At 43.7% G+C, this 23,067-nt stretch overlaps 1 protein-coding gene across 2 annotated transcripts in view; it reads right to left on the reverse strand.

The window, feature by feature from the left end:
- Positions 1-23,067, reverse strand: part of STK32B (serine/threonine kinase 32B) — a 325,870-nt gene that overhangs the window by 106,343 nt on the left and 196,460 nt on the right. For both annotated transcript variants that reach the window (XM_019479571.2, XM_019479582.2), the window contains exon 5: positions 4,190-4,227. In XM_019479571.2, coding sequence (XP_019335116.1) covers positions 4,190-4,227 — 38 coding nt within the window. The remainder of the gene's footprint in view (positions 1-4,189; positions 4,228-23,067) is intronic.

The following is a 23,067-nucleotide window of genomic DNA, read 5'->3' on the forward strand; positions in this document are numbered from 1 at the left end:
AGCTTCTGGCAGCAGAGTCTGGTGACCTCAGCTCATCCACTCTCCACCATGAGGCCTGGGAGTTCCACTCCCTGTGTCCCCACTCATGGCCTGGGTCCCACTGCAGGGGGGTGGTGTAGCCTTGGCAGGAATTGCTTACACCTTGGCTTGGACCAGCTGCCTGATATGAGTCCAGGGCATCAGGGAGGCCTGTGGGTCTGTGGTCCTTGAAGGGGAAGACATGGCCTTGGAAGCCAAGGGGCCAGAAGTCCTGTATGGGAGGGCCAGCAGTCTTTAGTGTCCCCTGCAGCAATGATTCCTGGCCCACAGCTCTCTCAGACAGTCATTGGGTCCAAGATCACACAGCTATCCAGCTCTTACATGGAGAAGTCCCTGGTCTTGATTCCAGACCTGTGAAAGTAGGATGCCAGGTCAAAAGCCCCTGGCCCCATCCCCCCTCCAAGGTTTCATGTTTGTTGAGTTCAGGCCCTGCAGTGTTCTACCTGACCCCAGACCCCCTTCAAGTTTCTGTTGCCCCGTTATCAACCCCCCTCCTGCCAAAACCCACTACCGCCAAAGGTTTGCTGTTTTGTGTGAATCAGGAGGAGGGACCAGGCTGAGACATGGACAATGTTCAACGGGCTTTCTTTATTAAACACAGGAAAAATCTGGCAACCACAACATTTTAAACTGAGGCACGTATCTTCCTCATGCCACATTCCTCTGCACCCCAGTGTGTGCCCCTGGGGGTGGGGATCGGGGAGGGAGAGAAGGGGAATGGTGCCCAGGCAGCCTGGGCTGTGATGTGGGGCCAAAGGAGCTCAGGAAAGGTGACCCAGGCCTGGTGCCAGGGTGTGGGCACTGAAAGCCCTCCAGCCCTACTCAGACATGGAGGGCTCCTGGTCTACGTGGGTAAGAAGGTAGTCAGCCAGGGCTTCATGGATCCGAACAGCCTGCTACTGTGTTGGTCCAGAGCCAACAACATGGTCAGAGGGATCACCCTCTCCCACATCCCTGCATTGCGTTGTGTGTGCTCGTGGTGCCAGGCCTGGTCCCTTGCTGAAGTGCTTCTTCTGACGGTTCAGCTGTCCCCTATAGGTCTTCATGAGCCAGGGCAGGAGGGGATAGACCAGGCCCCCAATGAGGATTGGGGGATGATGACATCACTTATGATGAGATCAGGGGCTCCAGAAGCATAGTGCCCGCTCTCCATCACCCCAAGGAACAGGGAGTTGTGCATGAGGTGGGCACTGTCCTCATTGGCTGCTTGAAAGTCAGTGGCTCAGTCATGACCTGGATGCCTGGGTTCTGTGTGTGTGTGAGGGGGAAAGGGGTGCACACACGCAGAACCCAGACATCATGTACACTCACACACATGCACACAGAACCCAAGTATCTGGGGGACACACAGACAGATCCCAGGTGTCTGGGATACACACACACACACACACACACACACACACACACACACACACACACACGCAGGAGGTGCAGGGTGCACTGGGTGGGCATGCCCAGGATGGCTGGCTGATGGCTCATGGCCATGATGAGCCACTGCTGCATCTGGTCCAGGTGGGGGCTGTGATGTCCCCACCAGCCAACTGGAGTGGCTTGGCCATTTGGCTCTCCTTGGGAGTCCTCAGCAATCCAGGGAGCCCGCAGGACACACTGGGAGGTGTGTGAGAGGCGGCCCCCTACCTGCTGCAATTGGGTCATGCAGGCAGGCCCCAACCCCTCTGCCCCCTAAGGGCTAATGTGTTCTTCTTTCTCCCAATCTAAATGGGGGCACTTAGAGTAAAGTTCAAAAGTTATAGCACTTCCATTGCAGGCTTCTTGAATGCCTGTACTGAGCCTAAATTTTTAGTTTAGTTTAATATAGTTTCAGCCAACACAATCACTCAAATGAGGTCTAGGCAATCTAAAAGAATAACACAAGCCTCAACCATAAATGTTGTGCATGCTGAATTCAGTGATAGCTTACTTTATGAATCTTAATAATAAGGAGAAGGTCAAGAATGGAGGAAATTGGCTTAGTACTTTTGAGACCAGAGTTTAAAAAGTTCAGGCTTATTCTGTAGGATTTTCTGTTAGACTTCTTTGCTCTGCTCACACTAACTCTTAAGGCAGACAAGGTTCTTTGGGTAAATCTGAAATCTTTTATTAGACCAACCCAAATAGTTGGAAAAATTCTTCTTAGTAACACTTAACACACTCAGCACGCCCATAGTTAGCAGCCTGCTATTAGATGGAAGCTGACTATGCCTTTACATACTTTAAATAGTGTGAAGAAAAATAGCTTCATTTAAGCTTCTAAAGCTTCAAGAAGTCTAGCAAGCTTCATTATGAGGAAGTTGACTAGGTCTAGGCTATATAATCTAATGACATATAGGAAACATCTAAGGTGCAAGATTCCTGTTTCTTATTCCTCTTCAAATAGCTGGTTAATTAATTCTGCCCAGTGATCATTTGTGATTGTGAAGGGCCATGATTATATCTTCATTTGAGACAGTTTGAGCTCTAAGGAATGCTGGCATGAAGCAATATTCTGAGGATTTGAAGAAAGGGGATGCTTGGCCACCTTGGTCATCTTAAGAGTTACCGAACCTTTCAGTATCTGGGCTACCTGGTTCAGCCTCTTCTGCTATAACACACAGGCTACTGTCAGGATCCATTGAAGTACTAGCAGCAGTAGAGCTGTCAGAGGAACCTCTATTGAAATAGGCTAATTTTGTACTGAAATTAACCTTGATGGGAGACAAGGAAAGATGAGGGCAACCACATTTAAAAGCTGTCCATCAGAGATTTGATATGCTTATTGTCACATTATTTCTTATTGCCTTTGACAACACTAATTCACCCAAGACTTAAATATAAGGCATTTCTATTTGTTGCTTCTTTGCTGATACTAATATCTTGGGAATATTAACACCTACATGCCTGCAATTTGTTACTAAAAATATGCCTACATACTTAAAAACATTGATGTTATTCAGCTGTGTTGAATTCATTATTCAGAGGGTCAAATTCCAGGCTTTTGTAGCATTATTTGTTAAGCAATTGTAACTTACGGGTTCCTATACATGTGCAGTGAGGCTGCTTCGACATAGTGTAGTCGGAGCAGACTCGATTAATCAAGTCTGCTGGAGCGTAGTAGTTACCGTGCTCCAGCAGACTCTAGCATCATGTGTATCAGCATCCCTGCACTGAAAATGGTGGTGTGGGTGCTTTAACTAAATATCATTCGACAAGCTTTAGATAAAGTGCCCCTGCTGCCATTTTTCACAGCAGGGATGCTGATACATGTGACGCTCCAAGCACTTTAATTCGAGCAGCTCTTAGTCTTTGCAGTATGAAAAAGATATACATATTGATACAGTAATGTTTAAATACAAGCAAACAGACAAAGGATTTTCATTTAAGGCAATGCTGTTAATATCCGTATTAGAGGGGCATAGTTGGTATATCTGAGATATAGCAACTGTATAATTAAGGGTTGTTGGACAGACCTGAGGACAGATACTTGTTGCCTGAAAACTTGTCCAACAGCTCTCCCAACTATACAGTTGGTTCAATAAAAGACATAAAAAAGACTTGCCTCTTGAACACTTCTTAGACCATTATGGCTACAACAATACTCCAACCCTACTAAGCATATTAGAAAACTTAATTTGTTACCTTGCCATCTTAAATTTCACTGTAATATAAGCTAGCTCTATAGATTTTTGGTAGAGATTTGGGATTAAGTTTCTGAAATTGGCTGTCTAAATCTAGGAACCTAATTCCAGATCCAGGCACCTGTTTAAAAAATTGCTTGTTTATAGATCCTGAGAACTTCCAACAGCTATGGAAGTGGGACTATAGTTATGCACTACTCCTCAAAATCATACCTTTTTATTTATGGAGATTTAGGAACCTGACTTCAGACACCCATGCTTATAAAAATTAAATTTTCAAGTGATATTTCATCCTCTTCCTTTTTACTGAATTATGTATATCTATAAATCTTTACTTTCTGATAGGGTCTACCATGTGGCTAAAGGTGATTTAATTTGAAATATATCAAGCCAATTCACAAGCCAGATAGACTGCTACAGAAAGAGATACCAAATTTGGGATACAAACCCAGTGTCACACAGTACTAATCAGAGCCACCTGAACAGCTCATGAGGCTATGGAAATCTTTGGAACAAAATATTGAGTAGCAACTTACCATGTTCATCCAGCAGTATGTTGTCAGGTTTGATATCCCTGTAAAATAAGAAATGGAAATGCATTATATATGTATGAAATGGATGCTTGCAAATTCTGAAGTGTCTTTTCCCTGCATAATAGAGCTAGATTGGTGAAATTATACATTCAAAGGAAAGCAGTATACAAAAGTAAATGATCTTTTTACTAGCTTGTCAGGGCACATCCAGATAAGCACAGATGTGCAGTATGCAATGCTGCAGACCCATCTGCATGTGTGCCACACATGCTGCACATGCAGGCACTCCCAGTGCTGCTAGTTTGCAGTGCAGGGTGGGGGGTTAGCAATTGGGAGATCCCAGTGTCAAAAAAACCCATTTTCTGTTAGAAAAGTGGGATGGTGCACGTCACTGGAAACCAGAGCCTGGCTGGCTGGAGCCATGCTCTGGCGGCTGGCCAGGCTCTATGCTGCTGGATTGCCATAGCTGCAGCCCTGGAGGTCCCAGGGAAGGCTGCTGGGGCCAGCACAGATGCTGGATCCTACCTGGGGTAACATGTCGCAAGCCAGAGCACATGTGCATGGGTGTTTCCTGGGCACAAGCAGCAGCAGCACATATTTTGCTGCTGCTGTTTGTCCCCAGGGAAACACACATTTCTGCTCATGGGGATGCACCCATAAACATGAACGCTGAAGTACATTTGAGATGTTTTTGTTTTCACATGGTTACCACTGAAAAAAACTATTTTACAAGATTATGTCCAGGCTGGGAATGAAGAGTAGAGAGAGAAGTATTGCATTTCTTTGCTGTGGGTAGTCCATATTTGATAGATGTGATCAAGGCAGATATAAGTTGGAAGTATTACCATAACATATAAGTGATCCCTCTTCCATTTCTTATAGACTTCACGTATCCCTCCCCCCATGGTCATTTATGTTTCAAAAGTTCACAGAGTTTTGTGAATCACCCTATGCTACCTTGAATGCTAACTCCCCTCAAAATCTTAACTTGCCACCACAATCACAAACCTTTCTACATGGTTGGCTATGCCAGGGGAGCAGGCAGATGAAGTGTGTGAGGAAGCCTGGAGTAAGAGGACCAGGATCATACTTGCAGACTTGAATGGTAAGTGGTATAAGCATTTAAACAGTTCCCTCAAACTGCAGTTCTTCCTAGCACATGGAAACAGCTTCACTAAGGATAATCTTCATATCCTATTGCCTAGGCAGAGATACTGGGCATTCCCTCTAAATGAGCAGCTGCCTTGAATTGAATTAAGATTTGTTTCAAAGAACAGAATCATAGAACAAGAGGGCCAGAAGAGATCTCTTGCAGTCATCTTGTCCAAGCCCCTGGCTCAAGACAGCATCATCCCTGACTCAACCATCTCAGTCTATCTAATCTGCTCTTAAAAACTTCTAAGCATAGACATTCCACAACTTTTCTAAGCAGCCTTTTCCAATGCTTAACCACCCTCATAGCGAGAAAGTTCTTCCTAATATCTCAAATTAAGAACATTGCTCCTTGCCCTGCACCCCTGTGGACATAAAGAATTGTCTATCTCCATCCTCCATTTAATTAACCTTCAGGCATTTGAAGACTGATATCAAACCCCTCCTCAGTCTTTCCCTTCTCTAGACTAAATAATCCTACTTCTTTCACCCTTTCTTTCTAAGTGATGCTTACCATATTTCTAATAATTTTTGTTGCTCTCCACTGGGTTCTTTCTAATTTGTATATAACTGTCTTGAAGTGTGGGGCCCACACAGTACTGCACATGTGGCCTCACCAGTGGCAAATATAGTGGTAAGACCACTTCCTTTGATTGGTAAGGCATTCTTCTAGCCCAATATCCTATTTTCACAATAAGAGCACACTGCTGTATCATATTCAGCTTATGGTCCACTATGACTTCTTTGTCCCTTCTGGCAGTACTGCAGCCTAGCAAGTGCATATTTGTAGAACTTCGAACTTTTCTATGTTGAATTTGATCTGATTGATTGATTTTGGACCATTTTTTCAGTTTATCCAGGTCATTCTAGATCCTTACCCTGCACTCCAGAGTGTCTGCAACTCCACCCAACTTGGTGGCCATTCAATCCCTTCTTCCACATCAGGGCTGTACAACTGCTAGTGTACAGGCTTCATGAAGCCTTCAAGGGATTAAATTGGGGCTTCCAGGCTCCATCCCAGCTGCTGTTCCCCCAGCTGCTCTGGCTACAACTCCAGGTGGAACCTCCTTCCCTCCTCTGGCTGCTGATTCCTGCCTCTGCCACAGGGAATGAAGAGTAGAGAGAGAAGTATTGCAGTTGGGGCAGTGCAACATGCTCTGTGAGGAGCTGAAAGTGAGCCCAGGGCCATGCATGAGGGGGCAGCAATCTGGGCTGTGTGGTGCAGTGGTGGGAGGTGCCTGCTGTAGCATTTGGGGGTTGGGGTGTGCTGCAGTGAGAGGATAGGGAGACCATCCATGTGGCAAGCAGCCCAGCCACCTGCTCCTTACTTAGTACAGCTCCCAGGACTTGTGGTCCCAGGGAGCTTAAAAGCTGGACAGCCCTGCTTGTAATCATTAATGAAGGTATTAAAAAAATGCTGGGTCCAGGGTAGTTCCCCTTGAGAACTCCACTTGATACCTCCTCCAAATTAGACATTGAATCACTGATGCCTACATGATGATCCAGCCAGTTCTGTATCCACCTTATGGTACTTTTATCCAAAGGTGCTTATACACTGGGTGAGGGGAAGTAGTCCTTAGGGTTGCATTCTACGTCCCCTAAATTAAAACGGTGGGTTTTGAATTGAAACCCACCATTTGAATTTAGGGGATTGTGTCACTGTTACGGTGAGGGGCCTGATCCCTTTTTTTTTTCCTTCTCAGCAGAGACTGCCCACCTCCCCTGTGGCCAGAAGTGAGCTGAACAATAGCTGCAATGCATCACTGCCAACTAAACTACATCAGGATGTAGTTTAGTTGGCAACAATGAAAACTCATTTAAACCCCCAAAACTCCTGCATATGTACAGCATGATGCCATTAAGTCACACAAAGTGAAATTTTTGTCACATGTACATGGTAATGGCATCATGTGTACAAGTGCCCCACATCTGTAATTCCTTATTGTTAGACCCTGACTCCATGTGGTGCCCAACGACTAGGGAGAGGACAGTCCAATCGCTCATGGATCCTGTTACTCATTAGCCAGAGCAAGCAGGGAGCAAACACTACTTGCACACATTGCTCACAACAGCTTTATTCAGAATGAAGACAGCTTTGACTAGCTCCCAAAAAACCAACAAACCAGGGAACCACACTGAACATTAGTTCTTTTTACATTTTATACACCTTGGTTCATACATATTAACATTTGTTCCACACTGTCCCTCCTTCTGTTCCACCCATTTCTCCTATCTTGAGCTTTGCCTCTGTTTACTGTTTACTTCATTACCATGGAATTGCCTATGCATTTCATGCATTTACATGCCTCTCTGCTATGAGCACATGTGCAAGACTTTGATCTCTGCTTCTCTCGGTCACTTGTTGGTACTTTCTGGTTTCTTGCTGACTCCTTCTTCATCTCCAAGGTCTTGCTTCTGCTTTATCTCCTGACGATAGCAGATAGGCTGCATCTTGTTCTACTTACACAATGGGCTCTAACACTACAACCTTGTTAGAAAACTGCTTGCCTAAGCATTTGCAAGGTTATTTTTAATATATCGTTCTGCCTTGTGACCAGCAGCTTTTGCTGAGACACAGATTAAAGCCTTGTTCCAGCTGCAGATCCAATGCTCTCCAAAATCCACATATTATTATTACCCTAACACTTATCTTGTTAATGAGAACAGTGTGGTAGACATTGTCAAAAGTCTTGCTGAAATCAAGGTATATCAACCCTTGATCTCAATCCACTACTCTTCCCCTATCTACAGAGCCTGTTACCTTGTCATAGAAGGAAATCAAGATGGTCAGGCATGGCTTCCTCTTGATTAATCCGTTTTCATAGTTCCTGATCACCTCTTCCAGGTGCTTAGAAATAGATTCCTTGATGGCTTGCTCTATAATCTTTTCTGGTATTGAGGTCAGACTAAGCAGTCTGTAATTTTATGTAAACTCCTCCTTCTCTTTCTTAAGGATGGGGTCTATATTTGCCCCTTTCCAGCATCTTATCTGATCTCCATGAGTTCTCAGACATGAGGGTCAATGATTCTGAAATTATCTCAGCTAACTCCTTCAGTACTCTAGGGTACATCCTGTCTAGCCCTACCAACTTGAAAATAACCAGCTTCTCTAAATGATCCCTAACCTGGTCTTTTACTGCTGTAGGGTGCTTATCTACTTTCCTATACTTGTTGCCAACTGTGCTCATCTGGTAGCTGACCTTATTTGACAAGACTGAAGTAAAAACGTCATTAAATATCTCAGCTGTCTCTGCATCATTCTTCTGCATTCAGTTTTGTAGTCTTCCTCTTATTTCTGGCATATATTTTAAATAATTTTTATTCCTTTTACATCCCTTGCTAGTTTCATCTCAAGTTATGCCTTGTCCTTGATTTTCTCCCAGCATGCTTGTTCAATAATCTTAAACCCTGCCATACGTAAGAGATACTCTTCAATTGGCACGTCTACATGTTCACTTTAATACACGTCCACTGTGCATTAAAGCATCACATAAAAAGTGTGATTACGCTAATGCATAATAAAACAGGCTGCTGCGCATTAAGCATCACTTAAAAACCATGTGCATTCATTACTGTGCATTTGTTTAGTACGTTGGGCACTTTTACATGTACTCCGGGGTGTCACAACCCAAAGTTGTGATTTGTTGTTTGTGTGTGCTTCGGCAACGCTAAATTATGTTCCCGCTAAAATTACAGTTTCCTTGCACGGTAGAGTTCTCTGCTGCGGGAGAGAACTCTGGTGCAACGGGGGATTTCCCGCCAATTTGCAGCTTCTTTGCATGGTGCATTTCTTTTGCATCTCAGAGATGCACGGTGCAAAGGAGTTCCCGCCAGTTGTATTTAGAGTCACGCCACATTGTTGGCTGGTTCTAAATGTATGCACACGTGGCGGCTAGCTATTGGCTTGCTAGCCGTACAAAAGGCTTCAGTGGTTTCCGCCCAAGTTGGAGGACTCCACGAACATCAGGAGAGAGAGGAAACCTGGCGAGATACAGAACTCGCCAGGAGGAGGAGACTTCGCGCTGTGTGAAGATCTCTAAGCGATGTGGACCCTTGCGGACCCGACGTGCCTTTCTTAAGCAGGCAACAGAGGTTTAAACAGCCTCTGGCCTCTCCCCGTTGCCGAGCGCAATCCTAGACGTATCCCTATCCTATATACCCAATTTTCGAACCCACGGAGTCTTAACAGCTCCGGGGGACCTGGGAACCGAACAAAACCCACGGAGATTCAGCCGCTCCGTGAGGAAAGAATTGCCGAACCCGCGGAGCCTAAACAACTCCGGGGCCAAAGAACCGAGTTTGTCAGAGTCCTCCAACGAGAACTCAAGCGGAGCTGCACCTGGAAAACTGTCCAGCTTACACCGCGACCATCTTGGGTGTAAGTAAATAATCTTTTCAATTAACCACTACGCCTCCGTAACTAATTCTAGCTCGCGCGTACCTAACCGCCCCGCGATTTTCTCCAGCCCCGCATGCCCAGGCTGCTGGCCACAGCCTGCGTGCGCAAAGACGGGCCCGGCTCACCCCCGGCCCACACAAGGGGGTGGAGGGGCAGCGCTTTAATTAAAGCACTGCAGTGACCATTCAATGACCTTTAGTTCAAGTGCCCCTGCCACCATTTTGAAGCACAGGAATGCTGATACACAAGATGCAGGAAGCTGCTGGAGCGTGGTAATTACCATGCTCCAGCACTCAATTAATTACCGATGAATCGAGTCTGCTCTGATACGCTGTAATTACATTCACTTACTATAAGGAAAGATCATTCCCAGGTCTGGGAAAGAAGATTTATCTGTAGCTACTTTTAATACTTTCCTTGTTTCATGGGTTTACTGCTTTATTACCTCTTTTTTTCTAAGCAACCATTTTCATTTTCATAATTGGGAACACCAAAAAGCAACAGTTTTAACTGGACACATCTATAGAAGAAGCTACTGCACCGTGGTTACTGTGCATTTATTTATTACCTGTATTAGCAAGTAGTAAATAAATGTGCAGTGACCAGAGTTACTGCGCAGTAGTGTCAGCAAATGTTTTAAGTGATGCTTCTGTGCAGTAGCCTAATAATATTGTGCAGTAATGTTTTAGCGCTGTCTGTGCTGTGACATGCTACAGCACAATATTATTAGGCTACTGCGTAGTCAGAGTCTCATGTACATGTGCCTACTGATAATTAGTTTAGGCTGCATTCACTTCTTTTTCACCTGAGAAAGAATATTTTGTGATTGAAAGTTTAGCTATCATCTCTCCAAACTATATGCTTGATGCAATAAATGATACTACCAAACAAATCTTGCTTTTCATATATTCCCTGGAACATTACAGCTACAACAACACTACAAGATTGCTAGAACTGAAGCGTCTACTCACCTCAGCAGATCAGCCATTGCATACTATTACACTGAACTGGAGAATGAATATGCTGTATTTTCCTGCATACAACACACATCCTTGTTCCAAAAACCAGTGACTGGTAATTGGAGTGCACCCTTTATAAGAGCAGTTTCTGCCACTTACCAGCTGAAACTGAAAATAACATCTGCAACAATGCACAGGGAGCCAAACAATGAGCAGGCTTAGTTCCCTCATTGCTGCCACTCATTTACTTACTATTAGGAAAGATCATTTTTATTTCATTCTGCCTTTCAAACCAAGGTGCATATTATATTCTGGGTATCCATATATATGTATGCAATGTATGTGTTATATTCTCGGTATGTGCTAATGTAAGGGGGTCAAGCCTACCCCCCATAGCCAGTCCACAGAGCTGCTCTATCTGGTCCACTAGGCTATGGACAGGCTAGGGAATTTGGAGGTGTGATAGGATGGGGACATGGCCTACCACAGAATTCAGGTCTTTGTGCCCCAGTGGACATGGCCCTTGTTGGCAGGAGATTGAATGAGGGCTGTGCTCTCACAGTCCACTTGCTCAGTGGCCACCTGTCCCATCACCACCACTGTAGCCAGCAGCCACTTGGCTCATGGCCACTTCTTCTACCACCTCCATCACTGGCCTCATCACTGATGACACCCCATTTTCCACACTGGATCTGCTGCTGCTCCATGCCTCACGCTGGATCCATAACTGCCAACCTATACCATGGGATGGATCTGACGTCACCAGTCCTGCCACAGATACCCTATGCCCTGAGCTGAATTTAGCTGGTGAGGAACCTGGTGGTCCTCATCTGGCCCAGAGTACAGGGTAGGTTTGACACCCTTGGACTAACCAGGTTTACTACAAAACAAAGATTTCAGTACATGTGCTCCCTTTTAACCAACTTATTCCAAATTTAAAACTCCATGGGAAATACAATTCTAAATTACAATAAGGCTTTAAATGACTTAAATATGTGATAAAGTATACTTAAATTTCACCATCTAGCCTTATCCTAAGTGCCTAGACACTGAATCAATAAGTGGTTACAGTGCTGAAATTGCAACATTTGTTACACTAGTTCAGTAGAGTACTGATTTATGAAGAAACTTTAAACAACCTAAAAAAGTGGCACTTACATCCTGGAAATTATTCATATAATATGATTTATGATGTCACATAAAAGTGACAGCATTCTCTTTCAGGCAAAAGGAGCATACTGGTGTTAAAATGTTGTAAGAATCATAAAATCTCATTAGAAGATGAAGCTTATGGTTGTAAGTTATGGTAGCAACTGCTGATTACTTTTAGGATAAATAAGAAATTACTCTGAATCATTCAGTGTACACTTGGGGATAATATGTGATGTATGCATATGTGTCTGTGTGTAAGGAAAGGTCTAGCTATGAAATACTGTCTGGAAAAGCAATGTGGAACCATACTGACATTTCCATGTTAGGTAATTATTTAAATGTCTGCATCTATTATTTTGGACTTATATACAGACCTTCATACAGAACTCTCTACTTGCCTTAGCCTGAGCCTGAACATCTTTCAGACGCTTTATCTTTCTAGTTGAGCAGGCATTTACTGAACTGAAAGCTAGGATGAGATGTTGTTTAGAGGGGTCTCTGTTTTACCTGTTAGTTTAGTTCGCTTTTAAGTTGTTTTGGTCTTCTTGTCAGTCTCCTGGTTTTAATTTATTCTATTTTCTTATTGTAAACTACCCCGAGCCTTAGTTATGAAAGGCAGCTTATAAATCAAATCAATCAATCAATCAATTTCTTTCATGTGAAGTTGAGGTTTATAAACTCACAAGAACCTGTTTTCAGGATCCACAGTTCAACTAGTATCAAATGTGCTTGACAAGAAAATCACCCGTGGCATAGAATCAGAATAGGTTGACCATCTTGTGCCAAGACTGATTTACAATTTCTTGGTAGGTTTCAACACCCTCAGCTCTTGTGTGTAAATAAAAGGGATTCAATTGACTTCAAAGGAGATGCACTACATTTTTTTATGATAAAGTAAAAAGACATCCAAAAGTTAATTGGGCAATAATAACCCAATACTTTTTTATTTAAATGTTTGTGAGTTCAAAAATGTTATGTGAATACCTCAATGCAGCCAAAAGTAACTACCAGGTAAAACTATTACTTTTGTTTAACTATGTCAATGAAAATGATCACTTCAAAAGGGGGAGAAGAAATCAGTAAACCTTTGAACTTATAAACATGCAATACTGCATGAAAAGAATGTGGATGCAGTGGGGTGAATCCAGCCTTCCATCTATAAGCAGCATCCCAGTAGTATGTTCTGCGTGGCAATTTTATCTGTAATGTTCAGAAACAGTCAAATAATAAAATTAAATCTGTGACTATTTTTACTAATTTACACAGATACCCACACATACTGTAGACACAAGTCTTCTCCTACCTAGAGGATCTGCCATAATGCCTTTTCCTCTTACTTTTGTTCATACTGTTCTGAGGCAAGGCAGAATGTGGCTATAACTTGGGGGCAGGTATATTGTATGTTATTCTAATCTGTCAAAACCTGATGCAATGTGATACATGTGTCCTATTTCTTCAGGCTTTTAAAGAAATGCTTTTAAATTGCTTTTAAAGCAAATCCAAGTCAGGCTAAACCAAAAGCATTAGAGGAACATGCAATTATTATTATTGGATATTCAATAATGTAGGATATTTACCTCCCATGGCCCAGAAATTATGTAGTCTCTTGAAATGTAATGGTCTTTTCAAATATATCAAAATATTTGTGAAAAATAGCATGGCTTTTAAAGAGATCTGCTATTTAGACAGGCAGCTTAAAATCAAATATGATAATTTAAGTGAAAATCTATTTATTATGATACAAAGTATTTTTCAGCTCTGCAAGTGTGTTCCAATATAGCACATGAAACTGAGGGCATTAACTGCAAGGTTCTTCCTGAATCATGGACAGACCATTGATAAAGATGAAGTGAAATAGTCACTTTCGGATCCAAGTTCATTGAGATGCCACCTCCCAATGAAAACAGAAATCCCATGACTTCATATGATGTATATTAACTCAATCGTCTTAAAACAGTTCTGCATTGTTTTCCAGTGGTTAGCTACACATTTATGGTAAGTTATTCTATTATGATGGATTATACTTGAGTTTTTTGCCTATACAGGATATAGTAATCCTATCAGCTCAGGTATCAGAGAGGCATAGAAGGGAAGAAAGTGATATGGAGAAACTATTTTTGTATAATTTGTTGTATATCCTGGAATTATACTTCAAGTTCACTAATACAAGACACAATTGAGGCACAGAGCTCACTAAGATTTAAGAAAAGGTTTAGAGAGTTACACAAGCTATAGGAATATCAACTTATGCTCCACTTTCTAAAGGTTAACAAAAACTTCTTTGGAAAGCATTTCTATGAACAGTACAGATTCTGAGCTCCTCTTTGTTGGAATACATTAATAATGCCAAAACAAGGTCTAAGATGTTATTCCACTTATGAGAATTGAAGAGGCCCATCTGTTTGTTCCTGCTCTCATATTTTGCAGAAAACATGAAAATACTGAAGCCTTGGCTATTGCCCTTTTTGTGTTTGTTTATAACTTCCTACTCCTGCCTATGATTTCTCTTTACCTTATCAAAATACTTATTTTAGAGAACAGGATTTCTTTGTGTCAGATGGCCTTTTCTATCCTAAGCTGCTTTCTGATATTTTTTCAGATCTTGATACCTACACTTGCAAACAGTTTAGTATTTCTCTTATCTCACATGCTTATTAATTGCTATTCGTTTTCTTGGCTTCATGAAAAAAAAAAGATATTCTTACAGGGTTGTGTCTGATGAATTCCTACTCTTTTCCCTGGTGGCTTCTTGCAAGGTTTTCTATGTTGTTATCATATTTCTAGTCTCCTGAGCTCTGGAAATCTAAGTGATCCCTATTGAGACAGGTCTAGTGAATTTTATTTGACAAAGGCTTTATCATTCCATGTTAGTCCAGAACCACATTTTATAGGCTTGCAGTAAGGTTATGCCAGCATTGAAGCTACATGTTCTTGAGTGGACAAAGAAAGTTAGTGGTGAGGTTTTAACGTTTCCATAACCATAGCAGACTTCCAGTTTATAAAATATCATGAAAAGCAAAACCAACATTTTCAAAAGTACCTCCATTTGAGAACCCAAATATAGACATTTACAGGTTTGATTTTCAAGGGTGTGAGCACTCACTACTGAAACTAAAATCAGAAGGGACTCTAGGTACTCAAAAGCTAAGTGATAACTTTTGGTCAATATTTTTGGTGAAATATGCAGATTTTGTGACATTTCATAGGATCCCCTTAATATGCCTGAATTTCCCCTTAATTTGATGTAAAAAAATCAGAACTTTTTTGTCTGACATCTTCAAACCAAAACATTTTAATTTTTTTTCAAATTAATTTTCTATTTAAATTTTTCCTTGAATTTTGTTTTTAGATTTTTTTAAAATTGAAAAATCATTATTTCACAATTTTAATTCCCAGCACAACTTACTGTCTTAAAATGTGCCCTCAACATTTAAAGGCAAGTTGTGAAAATTTGGCTCTGAGGCCAGATCCAAATAGTTTCCAAAACTGCCTACATTTATGCTTCAGTGCAACTAAAAAACAGGTGACCTGTCCCAAGAGGATAATCCAAGTCAACAGGATTGGGAGCCTAGGTTCACTATGCAGTCAATGGGAAGGGCACCTAAGTAAGATGTAGGGACGAAGCCTACAGTTAGCCAAGGTGTGATTGAACTCCCACCTTCTCCTCAGAGCTTAGATATTTGATCCAGGGCTGTGCATCATCCCAGCAACCAGCGAGAATGAGGCAGAGTTGAATTGTTTCTCGTTACTTATGTGCTTATGGCTGGAAACAGACATTGCCTTTGGACAACCATAACAATTGCTATGGCCCTATATAGGCCAAGCCAACAGATATCCATGCCCTTGTCACACCAAAATGTCCAAAATTGTGGCTGTAACAACAGTTAGTATAAATTTGTACTGTTTTTTCCACAGTGAATGTCTGTTCACTTTATGGCAGGAGAGAGCAGGCAGCCCAGAGCTGCCTGTGTGCAGGATCTGCCTGTGCAGAATTGGGCCTTCAGAGTTTGGGGAGTAACAGCCCGGGTTCCCCACTTGCAGAGGGGTATTCTGGAAACCCTTGAGCAGAGAATTTCCCAGATGCATGTACTTCACTGCTTTGGTGCTGCAAACAGGAGAACCCTGTGGGCCCTTCTTGAAGACACACACCCTGAGTTGGGGCAGCATGGTGCAGGCACCTGGGGAATTCTGGGGCAAGCAGGAAGCCCAGGGTTCTCCCATCTACAGCTGCCCCACAGGATCAGACCCCTGAACCTGTGGGGCAATGGGTGATGTCTATGTCACCCCATGAAGCAAATCAGCTGTTTTGACATGCATTCCAGCACAGCTGATCCCATTCCAAGGATGACACATGTTTATAGCCAAAGAGATCTGGTCCATAAGATCCCAAGGCCACAATGCAGGAAAGAAATTAGAATTCTAGATTTTCTCATCCCCAAAATAATCTCTCAAGAACAGTTTCTTTCCAGCATATTCTTTCCTCAAGCTATTGTTGTTCAATGCACATCAAACATGCCACTTAAGACAAATGCAGACCTACTTGAAGAAACGCATCACAGAGGCCTGCCATCTGGCCCAGAGTAGCAAGATCAATTTGAATCTGAATCAGGTGTCAGGGCAAGAAGGTAGGTGAGCTTTTTCTCCATATTTTAAAACTCGTTCTAGTCCAGTGATTGTGTAGAGCACCCCAGTCTCTAATGAAGCTCTCACAGTGACGAGAGAGAATGGCTGGAGCCACTCAGTTACAGATTCCCATTATACTGCTCAAACACTACATTCACTGCAGCCTACTTAGAGTTGAGCTCCACAGCATAAAAGGCACTTGCCCCTTGCATAGGTTTACTGGTTCCAGCCCTAGGGCTCACACAATGGTTTATGCGCTTCAGAAGAAATGGATGGCTTTTTTCTTTAAAGTATAGACTGAATAAAATTTCAATCAGAAGTAGAAATGACATTTCAAAGAAGCTTTTTAAATAGCAAGGCAGCATCCATATAATTTTTGATCAATTAACTTTTCAGAACAATTTTTCTCAGGCAGACTCACTGGGTGGTCCAGTCCCTGCATTGACCGGACGCTAAATAGTTTTTAGATTTTACAAAATAAAAGGCTGATCCAAATCCCTCTGGAGTCAATGAAATGACTCCTACTGGCTTCAGTGGGCATTGCTTCCTCCATTACAGTGCTCCAATTTGTTGATGTTAATGATTTTGTCATTATTGATTATTATGTGTTTATTGATGATAATGATGCTAATTTAACAATATGCAGTATATGAAAAATGAGGATGGAATTTAACCCACATTTAACATATCATATTTTCTTACATATCACAGACCCCCAAATAAGACAAGCACCTTGTTTTTGGAAAGCAGGCAGTAAAAGTAGTTCTAGAAAGTAGAACTTTGAGAACTTTCTAGAAGTAGAAAGTTTTTGGAAAGTAGAAAAAAAGATTTTTTTTTTCAGTCATGCCTAACTATGTAGCGTAGAGTAAGTCCTCCTAGAAACAGAATCCAGAGAGTGTAGCATCCCAGAAAACAGTCTGGATAAGGCAGCAGGAACTTCCTGATGTGGCAAAACCGCAACAAGGCTAGACCCCAGACCCTTACAAAGGCAGTAGAAAGACTACTGTTTTTCACTGTAAATAGTTCTTTATATAAGTTCCTGTCAAAAATAAAATGATGTTTCCACATCACAAGCATCATTAAAAGACTAGACTCATGCAGCAGCTCACTTGCCCGGAGTCAGCTCAATTGCTGCTTCAGGCATAAGCTACAGCTATGAGAGGGTTATTGCAAGACTCTACCTCTTTTCCTTGCTGGGCCAGAGACAAGCAACAGCCATTTTGGCATCCATAAGAACACAGGGTGCGTCTATACATGCACATTTACAGTAATTTAGGTTACTGTGCAGTAACCAAAAATTACTGTGCAGTACGGGTACACATCTATATATGCATGCCCATATTGTGCAGTAACTATGGTGACTTATGCCGATTTGGACATAAATGTGCTCCCTGCACCATACAGGTCCCAAATTTATGCCTGATTAGTTACTGAACAGTAACACACACGTAGATGCCTTACTGAGCAGTAACACTGTCCCATGTCAGTCCACACACAGCGTTACTGTGCTTTAATGGCTGCATGTGTAGACACTGGTCTAAAAACGACTTACTGTGCAGTAACTGCATGTGTAGATGTGTCCATGCTGTCTACATGCTTCTGTTCCAGTGAAGAAAAATCAGTTTCCTGATTTAAGACATGCACCTCGATTTCAGAGGGATGATTTTGGGGAAATGGGTACATGCTGTATGCAGGTAAGTATAGTATATTACAAACATTTCTGTTTTCAAATAGTACTCTTGTTTCATTTGTTCTCTTAAACTGACATTTCTCTTTTTAAACATAATTAACCGTTAGAAGTTAGGAGAAATAGGGTTACAAAATGACAGAAAAAAACACACATTGACAACCTTTTAGTCTATAAGGTGCTTTGCTATCTAGTTGTCAGATCCTATATGTTTCCAGTTTGGCAAAATTTCCCCATAGCAATGACTAGTCATGAGCACAGGTTGTAGTCTGAGATAGGGGGAATCCTGCACAAAGAGCAGCAGTCTGGAATGGATAATAACTACCAGTTGATGCCTGGAAGTTAGCTGCTACCCTTAAAAAAAACAGGTAAAAAAAGAAATTAATTACAGATGGCATATTCAAACCATGCAAGGATAATACAAATAACCTCATCTTGGTGAGCATCTGCTGCTCAAAAATTAAATTATTCTGTAACAGTTCTTTTTAACCCATTTATGTAGCACAGAGCATACTGACCAGAGTTTTTTTTCATTAAGTCACATCAAGATATGTTGCACATTTACTTGCTACATAAAACCAGACTAAGTTTAATAAAGATTAATATTACCTGTGTGACATTTCTTAACAAGCATAAAAATAGCAAGGAGTTAGGAAGCAGAGATTTCTGCTACAGAATTATTCAGTTCATAAAAGATTTGCCAGTACACCAGAGCAATGAGGTGAAACGGATGTTACACTGGTTTCTACTGGTTGTAGAAACAGCAATGAGCAAGTTCTGATTGCTACATTAAGACTTAGAGGTTTGACACTGGACTATGTAGTCGGTATTTGTATTTGGAAATAACATGCATTCCCAAGCCCTGCAGTTAGTAAGGAAACTGTTTACAAATATAATAATGTTTTCTCACTTTATGCTAGGATGAGGGAAAAGTCCCTATTTACTCACCATAGTAAGGCTAAAACAGGAATTTAATCAGGTATAATCTGTCTCCACATCAGCAGTGCCATTAGAGCCTAGTCTGGTGTGTTGAAGAGGCACAGTGCCTCCAAAGAGTGCTTGTGTGATGGATTCATTTTAATGAAAAGCTTTTGTCTTCCCTTCCTCAGCACCTTGCAGCTAATCAAGATTTTTTATATTCTCCCTCCTGAGCAAATCACCTTTCCCAGCCACCAGAAACAACTCAATGATATAATGTGATGCTATTTAATCATGCAGCATAGCAAGAGTCTCAAATACAAAGAGCTACAGTGAAAAGACCCTCCCTTTAGCCCTCCACAACTCTACAGCCACATCCAGATGTGCAGGCACATGTGGTTGTGGTGCTACAAACCACCCTGTGGCAACACAGATCTCACGTGTTGCATGTTAAACTGTGGTGACAAAAAAAAAATAACCCTGAAAAAAAAGAAGTGGCACAAAGCATGCCAAAGTGCTGCATGTCGGGACAAACACAGAAACAGAGGTGCAGGCAACCCAGGGCTGCTTGCTTTCCCATCTCTGCATGCTGTGAAGCCCCCATACTGAGGCACCCTGCACCACAACCAGAGTTCCCAGTGTGCTGCGGGCTGCCTGCTCCCCTGCCTCCGTGTGCCTAGTGTCAGTGCACTGCTGTGGAGCCCCCGCGCTGAGGCACACAGAGCCCCCAGCCCCTGGGGCCCAGTGTGACGCAAGACAGGGGTTGGCTGCTCCCCTATCTCGAGGCACACTGCATCCCAGCCAGCTGCTGAGATAGGGGCTCCACATGCCTCAAAATGGGGGCTCTGCAGTGGAGCCCTCATGCTGAGGCACATGGGCACAGGGAAGCTCAGGGCTGCCTGCTCCCCCATTTCAAGGCACACTGTACCCCAGCCAGTGGGGGAGCAACTGGTCAGGGTGCAGCGTGCCTCAGTGCGGGTGCTTTGCAGTGCATGGAGATGGGGGAGCAGGCAGCCCTGGGGATAAGGGAGCAGGCAGCTCCATGTGCTGCTTCCAAGCTGGCTGGGGCGCAGGGTGCCTCAGTGTGGGGGTTGTCTGCCAGCTAGCGCCACACTGAGCCACCCTGTGCCTCAGCCACCCCTCTCTCCCCCACACCACATGGAGCAGTGCCTCTCACTCCCGACCCACAGTTCCCTGCCACAAATTTGTGCTGCTGCAAGCACATGCCCTTGCTCAGGTAGACTTAGTCTGCCTGTCTGTGTTTCCCCTAGGGTTTTGTCGGACATGTCCTATTTGGGTCCCCTGACCTCCATTTGGGCAGTTTTTTGAAATACAACCAAATGTCCAGGATTTCCTTTGCTAGACCTTTTTCAACATGGATGCTGGTAGGTAGAAGAACTTCATTTCCCCGACTGCTTAGCAGCAGGTCTGTTGGGGATCTGAGTTTTCCATTTCCTATGGAAAAATGAGGAAAAATGTGGTGCCGCTTGTGGCGAATGGAAGCAGGGGGCACCATGTGCATTGGTGCATGCACATGTGGACGCACACAGCCAGGCAGGGTAGTGGGATCAGCCCCGGCAGCTGGATACAGGTAAGTCTACGGGGAGTGGGTGGGGGTTGGACTGTCTGGGGCTTGGGGACTGTCTGAGGCCCCTGGACTGGAGGCTGTGTGTGCTTGTGTCCGTGCGCGTGTGGCTGGGCTCTGGGGCTGCAGCAGGGCAGTGGGGCTAGGGGGAGGCGTCTGCCCCTCCAATGGGGGAGAGGGATGGGGGGCCTTTTGAGGGTGATGGGAAGCTGCATAGCCAGGCCAGCCAGGAGACGCTGTGCAGGGTGGCAGCCATGGCCAGGCCTCTTGGTGCAACACAAGATCCCTAGCCCAGGGCGGGGGTGCCACAGGGCAGGGTCCCTCGGCTGCCACCCGCACGAGCTGGAGCTGCTGCAGCTGCTGTGCGCTGGCCCAGACAGGCCAGGGGCAGCTGGCAGCCCCCTCCAGCAGGGCTAAGGGGAGCAAGGGACTGCGAGTCAAGAGTGAGGGGCACCAGCATGGCCTGATCGGGGGGGTGGGCAGGGAACTGTGGATCAGGAGTGAGGGGCACTGGCAGTGCCAGGGGGCTGCGGGTCAAGAGTGAGGTGAGGCTGCAGGCCAGGAGTAGGAGGGCCCAGGGGGCTGCAGGTTGGGACTGAGAGGCACCAGCATAGCCCAGCGGGGTGAGGGATTGTGAATCGGGAGTGAGGGGCACTGGCAGGGCCAGAGGTCTGCAAGTTAGGAGTGAGGGGCAGCAGCAGGGCCAGGGGGCTGCAGGTTGGCAGTTAGGGGCACTGGTAGGGTCAGGGGGCTGTGGGTTGGGAGTGAGGTGTCCCCCTGACAGGTGTCTTCTTTTTTGGAACTGGAAATATGGTAACCCTAGTTTCCCCTTTATTGGTCCTGACCAGTAGTCACTGCCCTAGGCTACCACTCTGTAACACCATGTTCACTTGCATACCTCACGCCCATAAGACACTGACTCTGCTTTCAGATGACAGAATGAATAAAAAAGAAAATTTGTGCCAGCAGCATAAACATGAGCAACAATAACCTCTGGCTTCTCTGTTAACTATGTAGCTGCTGGCTGGCGTTGGTTGTGGACAATTCCTCCTTCATCAACAGTATCTGCAACAGCAGGGTTTGCCCCAGCAGCAGGATGCCTTGGGGCTCGTCTCCACTTTACCCTGTAAGGAAATACAGTGGAGACAAGCCCCAGGACCCCATCATGCTCTTGTTGAGTCAGTAGCAGCTTCTGTAGCAGGAGTGTCTGCCCAGGGCAGAGGAAGTAACCCTGTTCATGCTTCAGGGGCAGTGCAGTGAGCATGCAGGGCTCCCGTTGTCCACAGCCAGCAGCTAGGGAACCTGGTGTGCTCTCTGTGCTGGCCCTGTGCAGCATGAACAGGCTTACTTTCCATTTTCCCAGACAAATATTCCTGCTACAGAAGCTGCGATGGACTCAGCAGGAGTGTCTGACCTGGCAGCAACTTGAGGGTATCTTGGGGCTTAGCTGTATTTCCTTGCTTAGCACAGATCCCTCAATGTCCATCAGCTGATCTTCAGAAACAAAGATCATGTGTGAGATGTAGGAAAATATGGCAATAACTTTCAGATCCATCTATTTCTGCCTTAGGGGGCAAGGTGCAGTAAATGAGCCCCTTCAAAGCTACTGTAGTTTTGAAATCTGAGACCCTCAATCCAATCATAAATTAGCTGCATGTACGTGATGTTAGACTATCAGAAGTCTTTAGAACACTTCCTTCTAGTCTGAATATTTATGTTAGTAGATGGCAAGACAGGATATCTGATACCCAAATAACCACAGTACTTAACTTTTAAAACATATTTTTAATGTGATATTTATGCTAGATGTAGCAGGGTCACAATTTGGGGAAGAACGAAGCACATGTTTCTGTGACACAGGGCCTTTGATTTGGCGTCTGGGAAGCAAAGGGTAGGATTGGTAATCTAGTCCCCAACACCTTAAAATATTAGTTCAGATTTGGGCCTATTTAAACCTGTGCTAATTCACTGACAACCAGAGGCAAGTGGTGCAGTTAGTTTACTATAGAAAGGCTATCTGCTGAATTGAGCTATTTATACTGGAGAACGGGTGTTTTTAAGAATGCCTCTCTCTGGCAGACAGAAAATTCAAGCACAATTGAGAAGCATTAATTCTGCTTGAAAACAAAACAAACTGCTATTTTGCAGCATGATGTCTGTGCATATTTTCATCTTTCAGAAGCAACTGGTACAGTAATTCATTCAATCAACCTCGCCTTCTCCAATTGCAGTTTCTGGAGGCCATTATGCACAAAGGATTTGCAGGCATGTTAGAGGGCACATCTGATGGTGTTTCATTCTAATTGGAAATGTCAGAAAGTCTAAAATATTAATTGGATAAAATTCTGCCCAGTGGAACTTTACTTAAGTTTTATGCAGCCTTCTTCTTGCCAGGAAAATGTACAG

Source organism: Alligator mississippiensis, chromosome 2 (genome assembly GCF_030867095.1).
Source record: "Alligator mississippiensis isolate rAllMis1 chromosome 2, rAllMis1, whole genome shotgun sequence".
NCBI lineage: Eukaryota > Metazoa > Chordata > Crocodylia > Alligatoridae > Alligator > Alligator mississippiensis.